The sequence below is a fragment of the Oncorhynchus nerka genome, linkage group LG18 (assembly GCF_034236695.1).
Source record: "Oncorhynchus nerka isolate Pitt River linkage group LG18, Oner_Uvic_2.0, whole genome shotgun sequence".
NCBI classification, from domain to species: Eukaryota; Metazoa; Chordata; class Actinopteri; order Salmoniformes; family Salmonidae; genus Oncorhynchus; species Oncorhynchus nerka.
Genome location: NC_088413.1, coordinates 30753525 through 30769885, shown reverse-complemented (window position 1 = coordinate 30769885; position 16361 = coordinate 30753525). Strand labels below are relative to the sequence as shown.

The following is a 16361-nucleotide window of genomic DNA, read 5'->3' as shown; positions in this document are numbered from 1 at the left end:
CAGTGGAACGCCGAACGCCGTCCTCAAGTCAGAGACAGACACAAAGACTTTAACTGTAACACGCAGGCTCTTAGACACAGGATCTGACCACAGATCAGCCCCAGAGAGACTAGAGCTGGAGCATCTGCGCTGTCCTCCTGCTTCCAGCTCAGAGTATTTACTTTACGGTAACCCGAGCCCTAGGATGGTTCATTCCCATCGGGACTCGGGTGACGTGTTAGAGACTGGCAATGATCCGTTTTGTTCTTACGCTACAGAGATGGACCATGGCAACATGCCCTTGGGTTTAGAGACACAGACTGATCTGTCTAGAGGGGACTGGAACCGGTATAGTAGTAGTGTATACTCTGAAGGGTTCCTAGATAAGAAAGGGGAGGGTCTGGTCATAGATGAGGTGACTGTGAAAGTGGAGGACGATACTCCTCTGACATGGAATATAGACGAGACTCACTTAGGAGAAGGACACTCACAGGGCAGAGATTTCTTAGTTTACATGGACAGTTTAGAGAAAAATGTAAATGTTGCCACCCAGTCCCATTTACACAGGCTCAGGGATCGGGACCCATTGTCCACGTCGATGGAGCCTTCCAATTCACACAGCCGTGTCCTTTTCGATCAGTTATTGAACTCAAAGGACCAAAGGGCCAAGGCTCGAGGAGGGGGAGCAACATCAGGTGATAGTAAAGAAAAATGGTTCCTCTGCATGTTCTGTAACAAAGGCTTCAGCAGCTCCCAGAAGGTGGAGATCCACCAGAGGGTCCACACAGGGGAGAAATCCTTCAGCTGTACCCAGTGTCACATGCACTTCGCCCATGCTAGCAGCCTAAAGAGGCACCAAAGGGTCCATACAGGGGTGAAACCATTCAGCTGTACTCAGTGTCACATGCGCTTCGCCCAGACTGGTGACCTGAAGAGGCACCAGAGGGTCCACACAGGAGAGAAGCCCTACAGCTGCCCCCAGTGTGAGAAGAGATTCTCCCACCAGCACCATCTGAAGATGCACCTGAAGGTCCACACGGGAGAAAGGCCATTCAGAGAGTAACTAACTAAGGCTTCACCATCAGAAAAAACACTCCACTATAACTTATAAAGTAACCATTCCATTCGATAGCTTCTGACTTTTACATCAAACCCTGCATTAGACAACGATACATTTTCAATGTTGTCAGCAGAAAGATCTACAGATGCATTTTGAATAACGAGAGTAACAGATTTCAGTGTAGAATTTCCCTGGGTAAAATATTGCATCCAGACATTGTGTGAGATAAAAGGCATATATAAGCCTAAAAGTCTGTTACATATTGTGTTTGTACTGTGTAGGCCAGGGATTCTCAACTGGGGGGGTCGCACAAATATCTAGTAGTAAAGCGAATCCTGAAGAGAGTACCGAACCACTGCTTCCTACACAGGGAGGCATTGGCAGAGAAGGATATGGTGCCTGAGCTCCACGCCACTCTCCAGGATGTGATCAAGTGTGTCAACAATATCAAAAATAAAAGGTGTTTCCAGGCCTTCTGCAGGGATATGGGGAGCGAGCACCAGCAGGTGCTTTATCATGCAGAGGTCCGCTGGCTTCCAGTGGTAAAATGTTGGGTCGCTTTTATGAGCTTCGAGCAGAGATTGCTGTGTCTCTTTAGGAAAACAAGTAATCTCTGCACAAACATTTCGATTGGAAGGAATGGCTCACACAGTTTGCCTACCTGGCAGATAGTTTTGATCATCTGAATTCGCTCAAATTGTCAATGCAAGGGAGGGGGCACAATTGATTTGAACAGAGGGACAAAGTGGATACCTTCAATATGAAGCTTACCGTTTGGTCAAATCATGTTTCTAACAGGAGTATTGACATGTTTCCCAATGCTGATTTAGAGATTCAGAATCTGATCAACAAAGCGCTCGGCGACACACTGACAAAAACCGTTAAACAGCATCTTGTCAAGCTGCCGGGAAAGTTTTGCGACTACTTCCCGGAGGAGAATAAGAGACAAGACAACAAACATAATTTTTAATTTTTTTATTAAAAAAAACATTTAACCTTTATTTTTAACTAGGCAAGTCAGTTAAGAACAAATTCTTATTTACAATGATGGCCTACCCTGGCCAAACCAGGATGACGCTGGGCCAATTGTGCACCGCCCTATGGGACTCCCAATCACAGTCTGGACAGCCAGCATGACCTCCGAGTTGCCCTGTCAACCATTACCCCGAACTTCAATAAACTTATCAAACTGAAGAAACACCCCCAACTTTCCCACTGATACGCCACACACCCGCACACACACACAATAAATAAACAGGTTAATGAGTTATTGTTCACTAGGTTAATTATTATTGTTAATTAATTCTGACATTCATATTACATGTTATTGAACTGGTAAAAAAAAGTATACCTTTAATTAGAGGTCGACCGATTATGATTTTTCAACGCCGATACCGATACCGATTATTGGAGGACCAAAAAAGCCGATGCCGATTTTTTTGTTGTTTGTAATAATGATGCTACAACAATACTGAATTAACACTTATTTGAACTTAATATAATACATCAATAAAATCAATTTAGCCTCAAATAAATAATGAAACATGTCCAATTTGGTTTAAATAATGCAAAAACAAAGTGTTGGAGAAAGTAAAAGTGCAATATGTGCCATGTAAGAAAGCTAACGTTTCAGTTCCTTGCTCAGAACATGAGAACATATGAAAGCTGGTGGTTCCTTTCAACATGAGTCTTCAATATTCCCAGGTAAGAAGTTTTAGGTTGTAGTTATTATAGGAATTATAGGACTATTTCCCTCTATACCATTTGTATTTCATTAACCTTTGACTATTGGATGTTCTTATATGCACTTTAGTATTGCCAGTGTAACAGTATAGCTTCAGTCCCTCTCCTCGCTCCTTCCTGGGCTCGAACCAGCAACACAACGACAACAGCCACCATCGAAGCACCGTTACCCATGCAGAGCAAGGGGAACAACTACTAGAAGGCTCAGAGCAAGTGACGTTTGAAACGATATTAGCGCGCGCTAACTAGCTAGCCATTTCACTTCGGTTACATCAGCCTCATCTCGGGAGTTGATAGGCTTGAAGTCATAAACAGCGCAATGCTTGACGCACAACGAAGCGCTGCTGGCAAAACGCACAAAAGTGCTGATTGAATGAATGTTTACTTGCCTGCTTCTGCCTACCACCGCTCAGTCAGATACTTGTATGCTTGTATGCTCAGTCAGATTATATGCAACGCAGGACACGCTAGATAATATCTAGTAATATCATCAACCACGTATAGTTAACTAGTGATTATGATTGATTGTTTTTTTTTGATGAATCGGTCGACCTCTACCTTTCATCAAACTTTAAGGTTGTGAAACTATTCACATGGTAATTGATGATTAAGAATTCCTAATGATTGCTGTTTTTTCTAAACTGGCATGTGTTGCTGTTCATTAACATTATTGGACTGGTGTTAATTTCATGTTCTGAGTCTGATAATGTATTACACCCCACTCCTGAACTGGTCCCCTAATTAAAATGGCTTATTCTCTTGAATTTACAATAAATGTTTTCTCAGTTAATATGGCTGTCTAATTACTTTCTTTAATACCACAATAGTAGCCTGTTGAGACAGTCTATTTTGCAAGTGAAGCCAGCCCAAGAAAGCAAGTGGCAATACAACATTACAGAATGTAATCATCAACAGTCCATAATATTGGGTCGCGACTCAATTGTCATTGTAAAATTTTGGTCCCCAGGCAAAACCAGTTGAGAACCACTGGTGTAGGCTATAATGAAATAGGCATTTGTGAACATCATACTTTCATTCCACTACAGATTTTTTTCTCTAGAGACACTTTTAATGAGAAAATGTATGCAGTTTATCAAGTTTATTTAGATTTTTTGTTGAGACCTGTATGTGTGGTTTTCATATAGTGTATTTATAACTTGTTCACTTTTAATAAACACAAAATTTGACTTTTCATTTGAAGACTTATATTGTCACTCTCTTTAATATACCTCACATCTGATCTCACCCTATTCTGCATATACCCAGCAGAGCTTTATAACCAATATACACTTAACTATAAATAAATATACCCCCACACTAACAAACACCTACTGTACACAAAATATTTGTTAACAAAAGTAGTGCACTGGGCCTTAAATAGTTCTGTATTAGTGGAAGGATTTGATATTTGTCCAGGACCCCCACCCCCCTTTGGTGAAAACAATTGCAGCACCCTCTCCCAGGTTTTACTGATGATGACTTTTGTATGTATTTTTACCCACAACATCATATTTATGTCCACCATAATGGGTTTAACAACAATTCAGTAATCCTGTAACTACAGTGTAGGACTCAATAATCTGTATCATCTGTCTCTTCCAGGAGGAGGAGGCTCCAAAGGTGCTGCTGGTCAAGGAGGAGGGGTATGAGGAGGGTCTGGGGAACTCTGAGGGGAACATGGTCATGGAGGACAACCAGACTTCACCTCCTCTTGAACCCACAGAGGAACTAGCTGAGCAGCACAGGACCACACACAGTTTTACTGAGGTGAGCCCACTGAACTACTGTCTGAATGGTATTATGGGGGTGCCACAGGGTTCAATTCTCGGGCCGACTCTTTTCTCTGTATATATAAATTATGTCTCTCTTACTGCTGGTGATTCTCTGATCCACCTCTACGCAGACGACACCATTGTGTATACTTCTGCCCCTTCTTTGGACACTGTGTTAACAAACCTCCAGACGAGCTTCAATGCCATACAACACTCCTTCCGTGGCCTCCAACTGCTCTTAAATGGTAGTAAAATTAAATTCATACTCTTCAACCGATTGCTGCCCTCACCCGCCCACCTGACTAGTATCACTACTCTGGACGGTACTGACGTAGAATATGTGGACAACTACAAATACCTAGGTGTCTGGTTAGACTGTAAACTCTCCTTCCAGACTCACATTAAGCATCTCCAATCCAAAATTATTTCTAGAATCGGCTTCCTATTTCGCAAAACAAAGCCTCCTTCACTCATGCTGCTAAACATACCCTCGTAAAACGGACTATCCTACCGATCCTTGACTTCGGCGATGTCATTTGCAAAATAGTCTCCAACACTCTACTCAGCAAATTGGATGTAGTCTATCACAGTGCCATCTGTTTTGTCACCAAAGCCCCATATACTACCCACCACTGCGACCTGTGTGCTCTCGTTGGCTGGGCCTCGCTTAATATTCGTCGCCAAACCCACTGGCTCCAGGTCATCTATAAGTCTTTGCTAGGTAAAGCCCCGCCTTATCTCAGCTCACTGGTCACCATAGCAATACCCACCCGTAGCACACACTCCAGCAGGTATATTTCACTGGTCAAAGCCAATTCCTCCTTTGGCCGCCTTTCCTTCCACTTCTCTGCTGCCAATGACTGGAACGAATGGCAAAAATCACTGAAGCTGGAGACTTATTTCTCCCTCACTAACTTTAAGCATCAGCTGTCAGAGCAGCTTACCGATCACTGCACCTGTACACAGCCCATCTGTAAATAGCCCACCCAACTACCTCATTCCCCAAATTGTTATTTATTTTTGCTCTTTTTGCACCCCAGTATCTCTACTTGCACATCATCATCTGCACATCTATCTCTCCAGTGTTATTGCTAAATTGTCATTATTTTGCCACTATGGCCTATTTATTGCCTTACCTCCATAATCTTACTACATTTGCACACACTGTATAAACATTTTTCTATTTTTATTTTTTCTATTGTGTTATTGACTGTACTTTTGTTTATTCCATGTGTAACTCTGTGTTGTTGTTTTTGTTGCACTGCTTTGCTTTATCTTGACCAGGTCTCAGTTGTAAATGAGAACGTTCTCAACTAAATAAAGGTGAAATAAAAATGTAAAAACGAGGTCAGGTCCCATATCAAAAAGCCTCTCAGATTAGGAGTGTTGATCTATGATCAGTTTTGCCTTTTAGATCATAATGAGTAAGATTATATGGAAAGATCCTAGATCAGTACTCCTATTCTGAGGCTCTTTGTGGATCTGAGCCCAGCTCTTGATTGATTTAGTCAAAAAGGGAGACTGCACTTCCTGATTTGGCCTTGTTTTTCATCAATGCGCAATGCTAGCGGCCATGACTGAAGGCAACGAGTTGTCTTTTGTTTTGATCAGTGGAGGCTCCTCAGAGGGGGAAGGGAGAGGACCTTCCTCAGTGAATTTCATAAAAATACAAATAGTGAAACAATAAAATTTCTCCTTTTTCAGATAACTATACCAAATATATTCACATATCACCAAATAATTGATTAAAACACACTGTTTTGCAATGAAGGTCTACAGTAGCCTCAACAGCACTCTCTTGGGTAGCACCATGGTGTAGCCGGAGGACAGCTAGTTTCCGTCCTCCTCTAAACAGTTATTATTTATTTAATAATATATAAGCTCCTTGATAAGCTCCTTTCCTGAGGACGGCTCACCTCTCACAGTTCTGGGCGACTTTAACCTCCCCACGTCTACCTTTGACTCATTCCTCTCTGCCTCCTTCTTTCCACTCCTCTCCTCTTTTGACCTCACCCTCTCACCTTCCCCCTACTCACAAGGCAGGAAATACGCCGACCTCATCTTTACTAGATGCTGTTCTTCCACTAACCTCATTGCAACTCCCTCCAAGTCTCCGACCACTACCTTGTATCCTTTTCCCTCTCGCTCTCATCCAACACTTCCCACACTGCCCCTACTCGGATGGTATCGCGCCGTCCCAACCTTCGCTCTCTCTCCCCCGCTACTCTCTCCTCTTCCATCCTATCATCTCTTCCTCTGCTCAAACCTTCTCCAACCTATCTCCTGATTCTGCCTCCTCAACCCTCCTCTCCTCCCTTTCTGCATCCTTTGACTCTCTATGTCCCCTATCCTCCAGGCCGGCTCGGTCCTCCCCTCCCGCTCCGTGGCTCGACGACTCATTGCGAGCTCACAGAACAGGGCTCCGGGCAGCCGAGCGGAAATGGAGGAAAACTCGCCTCCCTGCGGACCTGACATCCTTTCACTCCCTCCTCTCTACATTTTCCTCTTCTCTCTCTGCTGCTAAAGCCACTTTCTACCACTCTAAATTCCAAGCATCTGCCTCTAACCCTAGGAAGCTCTTTGCAACCTTCTCCTCCCTCCTGAATCCTCCTCCCTCCCCCTCCCTCTCTGCAGATGACTTCGTCAACCATTTTGAAAAGAAGGTCGACGACATCCGATCCTCGTTTGCTAAGTCAAACGACACCGCTGGTTCTGCTCACACTGCCCTACCCTGTGCTCTGACCTCTTTCTCCCCCTCTCTCCAGATGAAATCTCGCGTCTTGTGACGGCCGGCCGCCCAACAACCTGCCCGCTTGACCCTATCCCCTCCTCTCTTCTCCAGACCATTTCCGGAGACCTTCTCCCTTACCTCACCTCGCTCATCAACTCATCCCTGACCGCTGGCTACGTCCCTTCCGTCTTCAAGAGAGCGAGAGTTGCACCCCTTCTGAAAAAACCTACACTCGATCCCTCCGATGTCAACAACTACAGACCAGTATCCCTTCTTTCTTTTCTCTCCAAAACTCTTGAACGTGCCGTCCTTGGCCAGCTCTCGCTATCTCTCTCAGAATGACCTTCTTGATCCAAATCAGTCAGGTTTCAAGACTAGTCATTCAACTGAGACTGCTCTTCTCTGTATCACGGAGGCGCTCCGCACTGCTAAAGCTAACTCTCTCCTCTGCTCTCATCCTTCTAGACCTATCGGCTGCCTTCGATACTGTGAACCATCAGATCCTCCTCTCCACCCTCTCCGAGTTGGGCATCTCCCGGCGCGGCCCACGCTTGGATTGCGTCCTACCTGACAGGTCGCTCCTACCAGGTGGCGTGGCGAGAATCCGTCTCCACACCACGTGCTCTCACCACTGGTGTCCCCCAGGGCTCTGTTCTAGGCCCTCTCCTATTCTCGCTATACACCAAGTCACTTGGCTCTGTCATAACCTCACATGGTCTCTCCTATCATTGCTATGCAGACGACACACAATTAATCTTCTCCTTTCCCCCTTCTGATGATCAGGTGGCGAATCGCATCTCTGCATGTCTGGCAGACATATCAGTGTGGATGACGGATCACCACCTCAAGCTGAACCTCGGCAAGACGGAGCTGCTCTTCCTCCCGGGAAGGACTGCCCGTTCCATGATCTCGCCATCACGGTTGACAACTCCATTGTGTCCTCCTCCCAGAGCGCTAAGAACCTTGGCGTGATCCTGGACAACACCCTGTCGTTCTCAACTAACATCAAGGCGGTGGCCCGTTCCTGTAGGTTCATGCTCTACAACATCCGCAGAGTACGACCCTGCCTCACACAGGAAGCGGCGCAGGTCCTAATCCAGGCACTCGTCATCTCCCGTCTGGATTACTGCAACTCGCTGTTGGCTGGGCTCCCTGCCTGTGCCATTAAACCCCTACAACTCATCCAGAACGCCGCAGCCCGTCTGGTGTTCAACCTTCCCAAGTTCTCTCACGTCACCCCGCTCCTCCGCTCTCTCCACTGGCTTCCAGTTGAAGCTCGCATCCGCTACAAGACCATGGTGCTTGCCACGGAGCTGTGAGGGGAACGGCACCTCAGTACCTCCAGGCTCTGATCAGGCCCTACACCCAAACAAGGGCACTGCGTTCATCCACCTCTGGCCTGCTCGCCTCCCTACCACTGAGGAAGTACAGTTCCCGCTCAGCCCAGTCAAAACTGTTCGCTGCTCTGGCCCCCCAATGGTGGAACAAACTCCCTCACGACGCCAGGACAGCGGAGTCAATCACCACCTTCCGGAGACACCTGAAACCCCACCTCTTTAAGGAATACCTAGGATAGGATAAAGTAATCCCTCTCACCCCCCTTAAAAGATTTAGATGCACTACTGTTCCACTGGATGTCATAAGGTGAATGCACCAATTTGTAAGTCGCTCTGGATAAGAGCGTCTGCTAAATGACTTAAATGTAAATGTAAATAATTTTGTACTTTTAACCCTTTTTCTCCCCAATTTCATGGGATCCAATTGGTAGTTACAGTTTTGTCTCATCGCTGCAACTCCCTTACGGACTCGGGAGAGGCGTCCTCCGAAACACGACCCAACCAAGCCGCACTGCTTCTTGACATAATGCCCGCTTAACCCGGAAGCCAGCCACACCACTGTGTCGGAGGAAACACCGTACACCTGGGGACCATGTCCTCGTGCATGCGCCCCGCCTGCCACAGTAGTCGCTAGAGCGCGATGGGACAAGGACATCCCTGCCGGCAAAACCCTCCACTAACCCAGACGATGCTGGGCCAATTGTGCGCCACCCCATGCGTCTCGAGGTTGCGGCCGGCTGCGACAGAGGCTGGAGTCGAACTGGAGCATGGGCTCGAACTGCGATGCAGTGCCTTAGACCATTGCGCCACTCCGGAGGCCCCTCTGAACAATTTTTAACAAATTAATTTCTTTAAAAATTAGGGAGAAGTAAGAGAGAGAGAGTTAGTTATATTTAGTTGTATTTTTTCCCACTTTCACTTATCTAGCTAGCTAGCAAATGCAGCTAGCTAGCTAGTTTAGCATACTCAAACACCCGGCTCAAACAGCAAGGGATACTATGTTAGCTAGGCTATCACTGGAACTCTTCTGAGTCAAGGTAAGCTTTTGGTTTTATAAATGTATTGCCACCGGGGCCTGCCGGTGTAACTGCTAAACTGCTTGCTGTACACTGTAACGTAGCTGGTTTAATAACGCATAAGTTATAGTAGCTAGCTATGTTGACTATGACGTTAGGTGACAACTATGTAGGCTGTGTGTAGCGGTCTAGCAGTTATGGAATGAAGGTTTGGAGAATTTTTTTTTTTGTCTGGTCACATACAGCTGTTGTGTTGTGCATTGAAGTCCACAAGCGAAGGGAAAAGTTGCGAGGACGAGAGCGCAAAGATGCGAATAGGTATTATAGTAGGAATTATACACTGAGCAAATTATCATGTTTTTTTGTATGTAGCTGCTATGAAAGGGAACTGTGTTTGCAGTGATCAGGGGTGTATTCATTCCGCCGATTCTGTTGAAAAACATTTTTTAAACTGAAGCAAACGGAACGAAACGGGGATAACCATACCTTAATTTGTCCTATAGAAACTCTCATTTGCAACTGTAGGACTAATGACTACACCCTAAATCAGCTAGATGCAGGCAAGAGTGTGCAAGGCGGTATTGAATGTGTCAACTGTCTGGATTACTCAGATTTTTATCTTGACCTATTATAGCAACCTCATGATGGGTATATGGACAATTTGAGTATCATGTAGTCTCCTAAACCTGTCGATTGTTACATTGAGCTGGACGAATAAAATACGAATGACAGTCATTCAATATGCTGTAATAGAAAAGGCCATGATCATTAAAAAAATCCTCTCAAATGGCACTGACTGTCACTGGATGTGATGTGGTTGTTTCTTTGCCATTAAATCACAACAAACAAGGGCAGTAGTGAGTACAGCGAGGTAAGCTAAGCTAGTTTTGCTATGAAGAGAACAAAGTTTTGAAGTTGAGGCCTTTCTCCCCCTGACGGTCAGCTAATTGACCCTTTGCTTAGGCTCGCTCTAGGATATTGGGTAACCAATCGCAGTGCTCCAATGGATTTAAACTGTTGTCAAGTCCTCGGACAAGCTCATGCTTACATTGCATGAAAGCCAGTGAGGGCTATGGCAAAGTGGTCTTGTGATAATTGTTTGTGTTTCTGCTGGTCAGAGGCAGCAGGCGCTCCACGTTAAACGAATGGGGACAAGAGAGGTGAATTGTTTTGCTCTCTGGGAAGGGTGCCATTGAGAGGATTGATTACTGGGGTAGGGGTAAATGTGAAAGTTGACCAACTGAAGGGGAAGATTCCCGGTGTTTATAATGCTCATCATTTGGTGCGACAGAAACAGGGAGGGTGAGTGGTGAAACAGAAGAGTCGCTGTCTGTCCTTTTGAGTTTTGATGTTGTGTCTTTGCCCGACAAAGGGATGTTAGAATATATAAGTTATCCCATACAAGCTTTTGTGCCAAATACGTTATGTTGTTACAGGTGTCAAGCTTAAGTGCAGTGGCAGCAGAGTCTAGGAGGGAGGTTCCTAGATGTTAGAAGTGTGCAGAAGGGCATGATACAAAGGAATGTGTAGCATTGGGGAAGGTAGTGGTATGTGTTAATTGTAGGGGTGCCCATGGGGCTGGGCATCAGAAATGTCCGGTGCGAGAGAGGCAGGTTGAGGTTTCCAGGGTTAGAGTAGTGCAGAAGTTGTCATATTCTGAGGCAGTGAAGAAAGTAGAGGAAGATGGGTCAAGGGGGAGGGATCCTTAGAAGAGTGGTGTGAGTAGTAGATCTGTACCAGTACTGAGGGGTAGGGCAACAAGTGATATATGTTTCAGTAAGATTGGATTTTTGGCATTTACAGCAATGGTTATCAACTGTACTGTAGGGATGGAAAGTCACAGAAAATGGAGGTGGTGGCAGATTCAGAGAGATATTTGGGTGTGCAAGACTTGACATCAAAAGAGTTACAGGGTGTGTTAAGTGGTGGTGTCCCATCCTTTCAGGCTGTTGGCCTGAGGTAGCACTAAATTGTTTTAAATAGTGGAGTAGGGTGGTGGTTTTTAGTGAGTGTAGGGTTAGATGGTATGGTATTTGTTGATTTATATATTATATAAACTCAACAAAAAAGAAACGGCCCTTTGTCAGGACCCTGTCTTTCAAAGATAATTAGTAAAAATCCAAATAACTTCACAGATCTTCATTGTAAAGGGTTTAAACACTGTTTCCCATGCTTGTTCAATGAACCATAAACAATTAATGAACATGCACCTGTGGAATGGTCGTTAAGACACTAACAGCTTACAGACGGTAGGCAATTAAGGTAACAGTTATGAAAACTTAGGACACTAAAGACGCCTTTCTACTGACTCTGAAAAACACCAAAAGAAAGATGCCCAAGGTCCCTGCTCATCTGCGTGAACGTGCCTTAGACATGCTGCAAGGAGGCATGAGGACTGCAGATGTGGCCAGGGCAATAGATTGCAATGTCCGTACTGTGAGACGCCTAAGACAGCGCAACAGGGAGACAGGACGGACAGCTGATCGTCTTCGCAGTGGCAGACCACGTGTAACAAAACCTGCACAGGATCGGTACATCCGAAAATCACACCTGCGGGACAGGTACAGGATGGCAACAACAACTGCACCAAATTACACCAGGAACGCACAATCCCTCCATCATTGCTCAGACTGTCTGCAATAGGCTGAGAGAGGCTAGACTGAGGGCTTGTAGGCCTGTTGTAAGCCAGGTCCTCACCAGACATCACCGGCAACAACGTTGTCTATGGGCACAAACCCACCGTTGCTGGACCAGACAGGACTGTCAAAAAGTGCTCTTCACTGACGAGTCGCGTTTGTCATTGCAGACAACGCTGTGCTTTACAGAGAAGACATCCTCCTCCCTCATGTGGTACCCTTCCTGCAGGCTCATCATGACATGACCCTCCAGCATGACAATGCCACCAGCCATACTACTCGTTCTGTGCGTGTTTTCCTACAAGACAGGAATGTCAGTGTTATGCCATGGCCAGCGAAAAGCCTGGATCTCAATCCCATTGAGCACGTCTTGGACCTGTTGGATCGGAGGGTGAGAGCTAGGGCCATTCCCCCCATAAATGTTTGGAAATGTCTGGTGAATTCCAGGGCAGATAGTATTTTGACCATTGACCAGATCCAATGTGACCAACCTGATTCAAGTGTCCTCCATTACTCTGAAGCGGGACTGGTGTCTGGCCACTGCCTCAGCCTTCTGTAACAGCTCCTATTTTTTAATTTGTTTATTTATTTGACCTTTATTTAACTAGGCAAGTCAGTTAAGAACAAATTCTTATTTTCAATGACGGCCTAGGAACAGTGGGTTAACTGCCTGGGGGGGGGGGGGGTCTAGAGATCCTGGGTTCAAGTCCAGGCTCTATCGGGAGACCCATGGGGTGGCCAACAGGGATGTCCTTGTCCCATCGCGCACTAGCGACTCCTGTGGAGGGCCGGGCGCAGTGCATGCTGACACAGTCTTCAGGTGTACGGTGTTTCCTCCTACACATTGGTGTGGCTGTCTTCCGGGTTAAGTGGGCATTGTGTCAAGAAGCAGTGTGGCTTGGTTGGGTTGTGTTTTGGAGGATGTACGGCTCTTGACCTTCGCCTCTCCCGTGTAGACTGTAACTACCAATTGGATACCACGAAATTAGGGGTAAAAAAAAAAATATATATATATATAATAAAAAAATGGCTCTAATTTAATTTGAAAATATCTACAAAAAAAAATACATTTCAAAAGATTAGATCAATTTACCACAAAATCATTTTGTTGAAATATCTCCAAAAGTTGTTCAGCAGGAACATTGAAAGCCAGGGAAAATGTTGGGAAAATAATTTGGTGATATCTTGCGGTCTTTATGTGAATTACAAGGGGGTGGTCAGTTACCCTCAATTACCATTTATTGTATTTTTTAAAGAGCATCTTATGAACTGCACACACACCAAAAACCCTGTTGTTTTGACAAGTGGCAATAAATCACTGATATCGATTGGGGGGGAAATCAGGTTGTACACACTGTTGAAACTAACACAGCTAAAACAAACACTGGAGATATTTGTTAGATCCAGTGGTGACCCATCATTCAGGGCAGGTGGGGCTCTGTTTTGAGCCCCACATTTTTAGCAAATAATTTGGTCTATTTTCCCCTCTTAATTTCGTCTACTGTTCTGACTTGGTGCGGCACATGTAGCCTATAACTTGTTTTAGAGAAATGTAATCATCGAAAATTGTAAGAGCTTTCATTGTCTGCTTATATGCCCCATTTATTTATCCTACAGTTCTGACTTGGTGCACACAGAGAATACTGTAAGAAAGGCCCATGTTCTGAATTCTGTCGCTGTACATTTCAAAAGTGCTGAACAAATAGTTATATTGACTGCGTCCATCCTAGCTCACTCGCTCATGAATGTCTTTAATTGAAATTACGGAATGCCTTTTATCTGCTCGTCCCCTTATGCCATAGTTTGTACATCTCAATTGTCAGTAGAAACCACATTTGTTTAAGTAAGTCAGCCAAATCAGCTATGCCCCACCAAGATTTACATGCTAAAATTGCCACTGGTTACATCACTGGTTAGAGAAAAACCTGCAGAAGACAGTCAGCTACATTTTCGAGTGATGCATTTTGATTTGGGGGTCGCCAAAATGGAAAGAGAAACGCACCACTTATTTGTCGATATCATTTTGAAATCAATTGCACGAGAGTGGGCAGATGAGGATGTGACATTTTCTAAAGATCGTTCACCGGGTGGATGTTTCTTTATTGTGACAAATGATAATGGAAACTGTGTTTTTTAAAATAAATTATTGCCAAATAATTTTGAAGGTACGTGGGGGCATGTGATGTCAACATGTAGGCCTTACTATGAAGCACCACTCCACATTTAATTATAAATGCCTACTGCCGGCTAAATCTATTTTTCAACTATAAAAATAATGTTTCTTTGCAGGATCTTTGTCCTGACTTTCAAGAATTGCTGAATTGTTTTTCTGGTCGGCTGAATGCAATTTTAACCATCCAATTATTTGCAATGCAAATTTCACCATGGCACTTACCGCAGCGATACTTTGCCACATGATAATTATTAGAATATGGCAAATATGAGTAAATTCTTGCATTCTATTCATGCTGGCTTTCGTGGGCTACCTGAGACATGAAAGAGATAGGTGGGAGGGAATACAGGCTATCGCCAATTTATTCATGCACAATTTGCCTAAATGGGCAATGGAAACACTTCACCCACTACATTTATTGTCAACACTTTATTTTATAGGTATGACGTCATTTACTTCCATCCGTTTTAATTGACACAATGGAAACGCACCTTAGCAGACAATTGTCGCATCTATTTTCAATGTACACTTTCTAAATGTCAACAAAATATCACAGGACAAGTTAATGGAAAGAAACATTGCTAGGTTGGCTGCTAGTTAAGTGATAATTTGACTGTCTAATCCATGTTAGATACCTACGGTATCATTCCCCTTTTATCTTTGGTATCATAGCCTGCCTGGCTCGCTAGCATTATCAAATCATTTTGTATAACCAAAAGTAGCTACTACCAACACCAGTGGTTTGATGGTTGACATGCAGCAGATTTGACCGTGTCGGATGTAAATCCATTCCTGGCCATATTGTTGAAATGCATTGGAAGTTTGCATCATCTTTATGTAAGGCCATTTTCACTCCTATTTGCCGTGCTTTGGACCCATATGTAGATTTGACAACAAATGTCCACATGGTAGCTGGAGCACAGCTGGGGGGCGTGTTGTCTCTGGGCATCATTGGCAAAAGTGGGCAAGTAGGTAATCCAAACCAACCCTCCAGTAAGTCGTGACGAACTCACTAACAAAACTCAATTTTGGACGAGACTGACTTTATGACCAAAATTATTAAATCATTAAATCATATTAAATCATATTTACACTTTGTAGTAAATTTTGACACTAGAATGACTGTCATATCGATGCCACATAGGCCTTTTAAAAACAGAGAAGTTGGTTCTAAGCTAAGGGGTTGACCTTCAAGTGTGGGACTATGCCTTTAAATGATCAAACCATTAAAGAGTGTCAAGTAATCAAATCAACTAACATGTTTGCATATTATCAAATCAATTAATATCTTTGTATAGTACTCATTGAAATCCCTCATTGCTCAATCAGAAGATGCTCCATAGCAGGGTGCTCATATCAGATGTATTGATCCAACATCCTCTCACTCTGTATATCTTACAGTCAGTAGACATGGAGGATGGGAAGCCTGATCTGCTGCTGGTCAAAGAGGAGACAATAGAAGACGGACCAGAGAGCATTGACCTGCTGAGTGGACTAAAGATGGGGGAGCAAGGTAAGGTTGACATACAGTGCATTCAGAAAGTACTCAGACTCCTTCACGTTTTCCACATTTTGTTACGTTACAGCCTTATATTAACATTTATTTTAAAAAAGTCATCAATCAATACACAATACCCCATAATGACAAAGCAAAAACACGTTTAGACATTTTTGCAAATGTATTAAAAATAATAAAATATCTCACATTTACGTAAGTATTCAGAACCTTTACTCTGTACTTTGTTGAAGCACCTTTGGCAGCGATTACAGTCTTCTTGGGTATGACACTAAAAGCTTGGCACACCTGTATTTGGGTAGTTTCTTCCGTTCTTCTCTGCAGATCCTCTCAAGCTCTTCCAGGTTGGATGGGGAGCCTCACTGCACAGCTATTTTCAGGTCTCTCTAGAGACGTTA

General features: G+C 44.2%; 2 protein-coding genes across 2 annotated transcripts in view; both read left to right on the top strand.

The window, feature by feature from the left end:
* The window catches only part of LOC115145663 (uncharacterized), a 32483-nt gene that overhangs the window by 6583 nt on the left and 9539 nt on the right, over nucleotides 1–16361 (top strand). The window contains exons 4-5 of the mRNA XM_029687187.2: nucleotides 4385–4549; nucleotides 15849–15960. Coding sequence (XP_029543047.2) covers nucleotides 4385–4549; nucleotides 15849–15960 — 277 coding nt within the window. The remainder of the gene's footprint in view (nucleotides 1–4384; nucleotides 4550–15848; nucleotides 15961–16361) is intronic.
* Nucleotides 6–3976, top strand: LOC115145692 (zinc finger protein 22-like). Its single transcript, XM_029687216.2, has one exon. The coding sequence runs from the start codon at nucleotides 185–187 to the stop codon at nucleotides 1040–1042; it is 858 nt and encodes a 285-aa protein (XP_029543076.1). The 5' UTR covers nucleotides 6–184; the 3' UTR covers nucleotides 1043–3976.

Coding starts and splice junctions, on each gene's coding strand:
- LOC115145692 (XM_029687216.2), top strand. CDS start 185: ATGGTTCATTCCCATCGGGACTCGGGTGACGTGTTAGAGACTGGCAAT.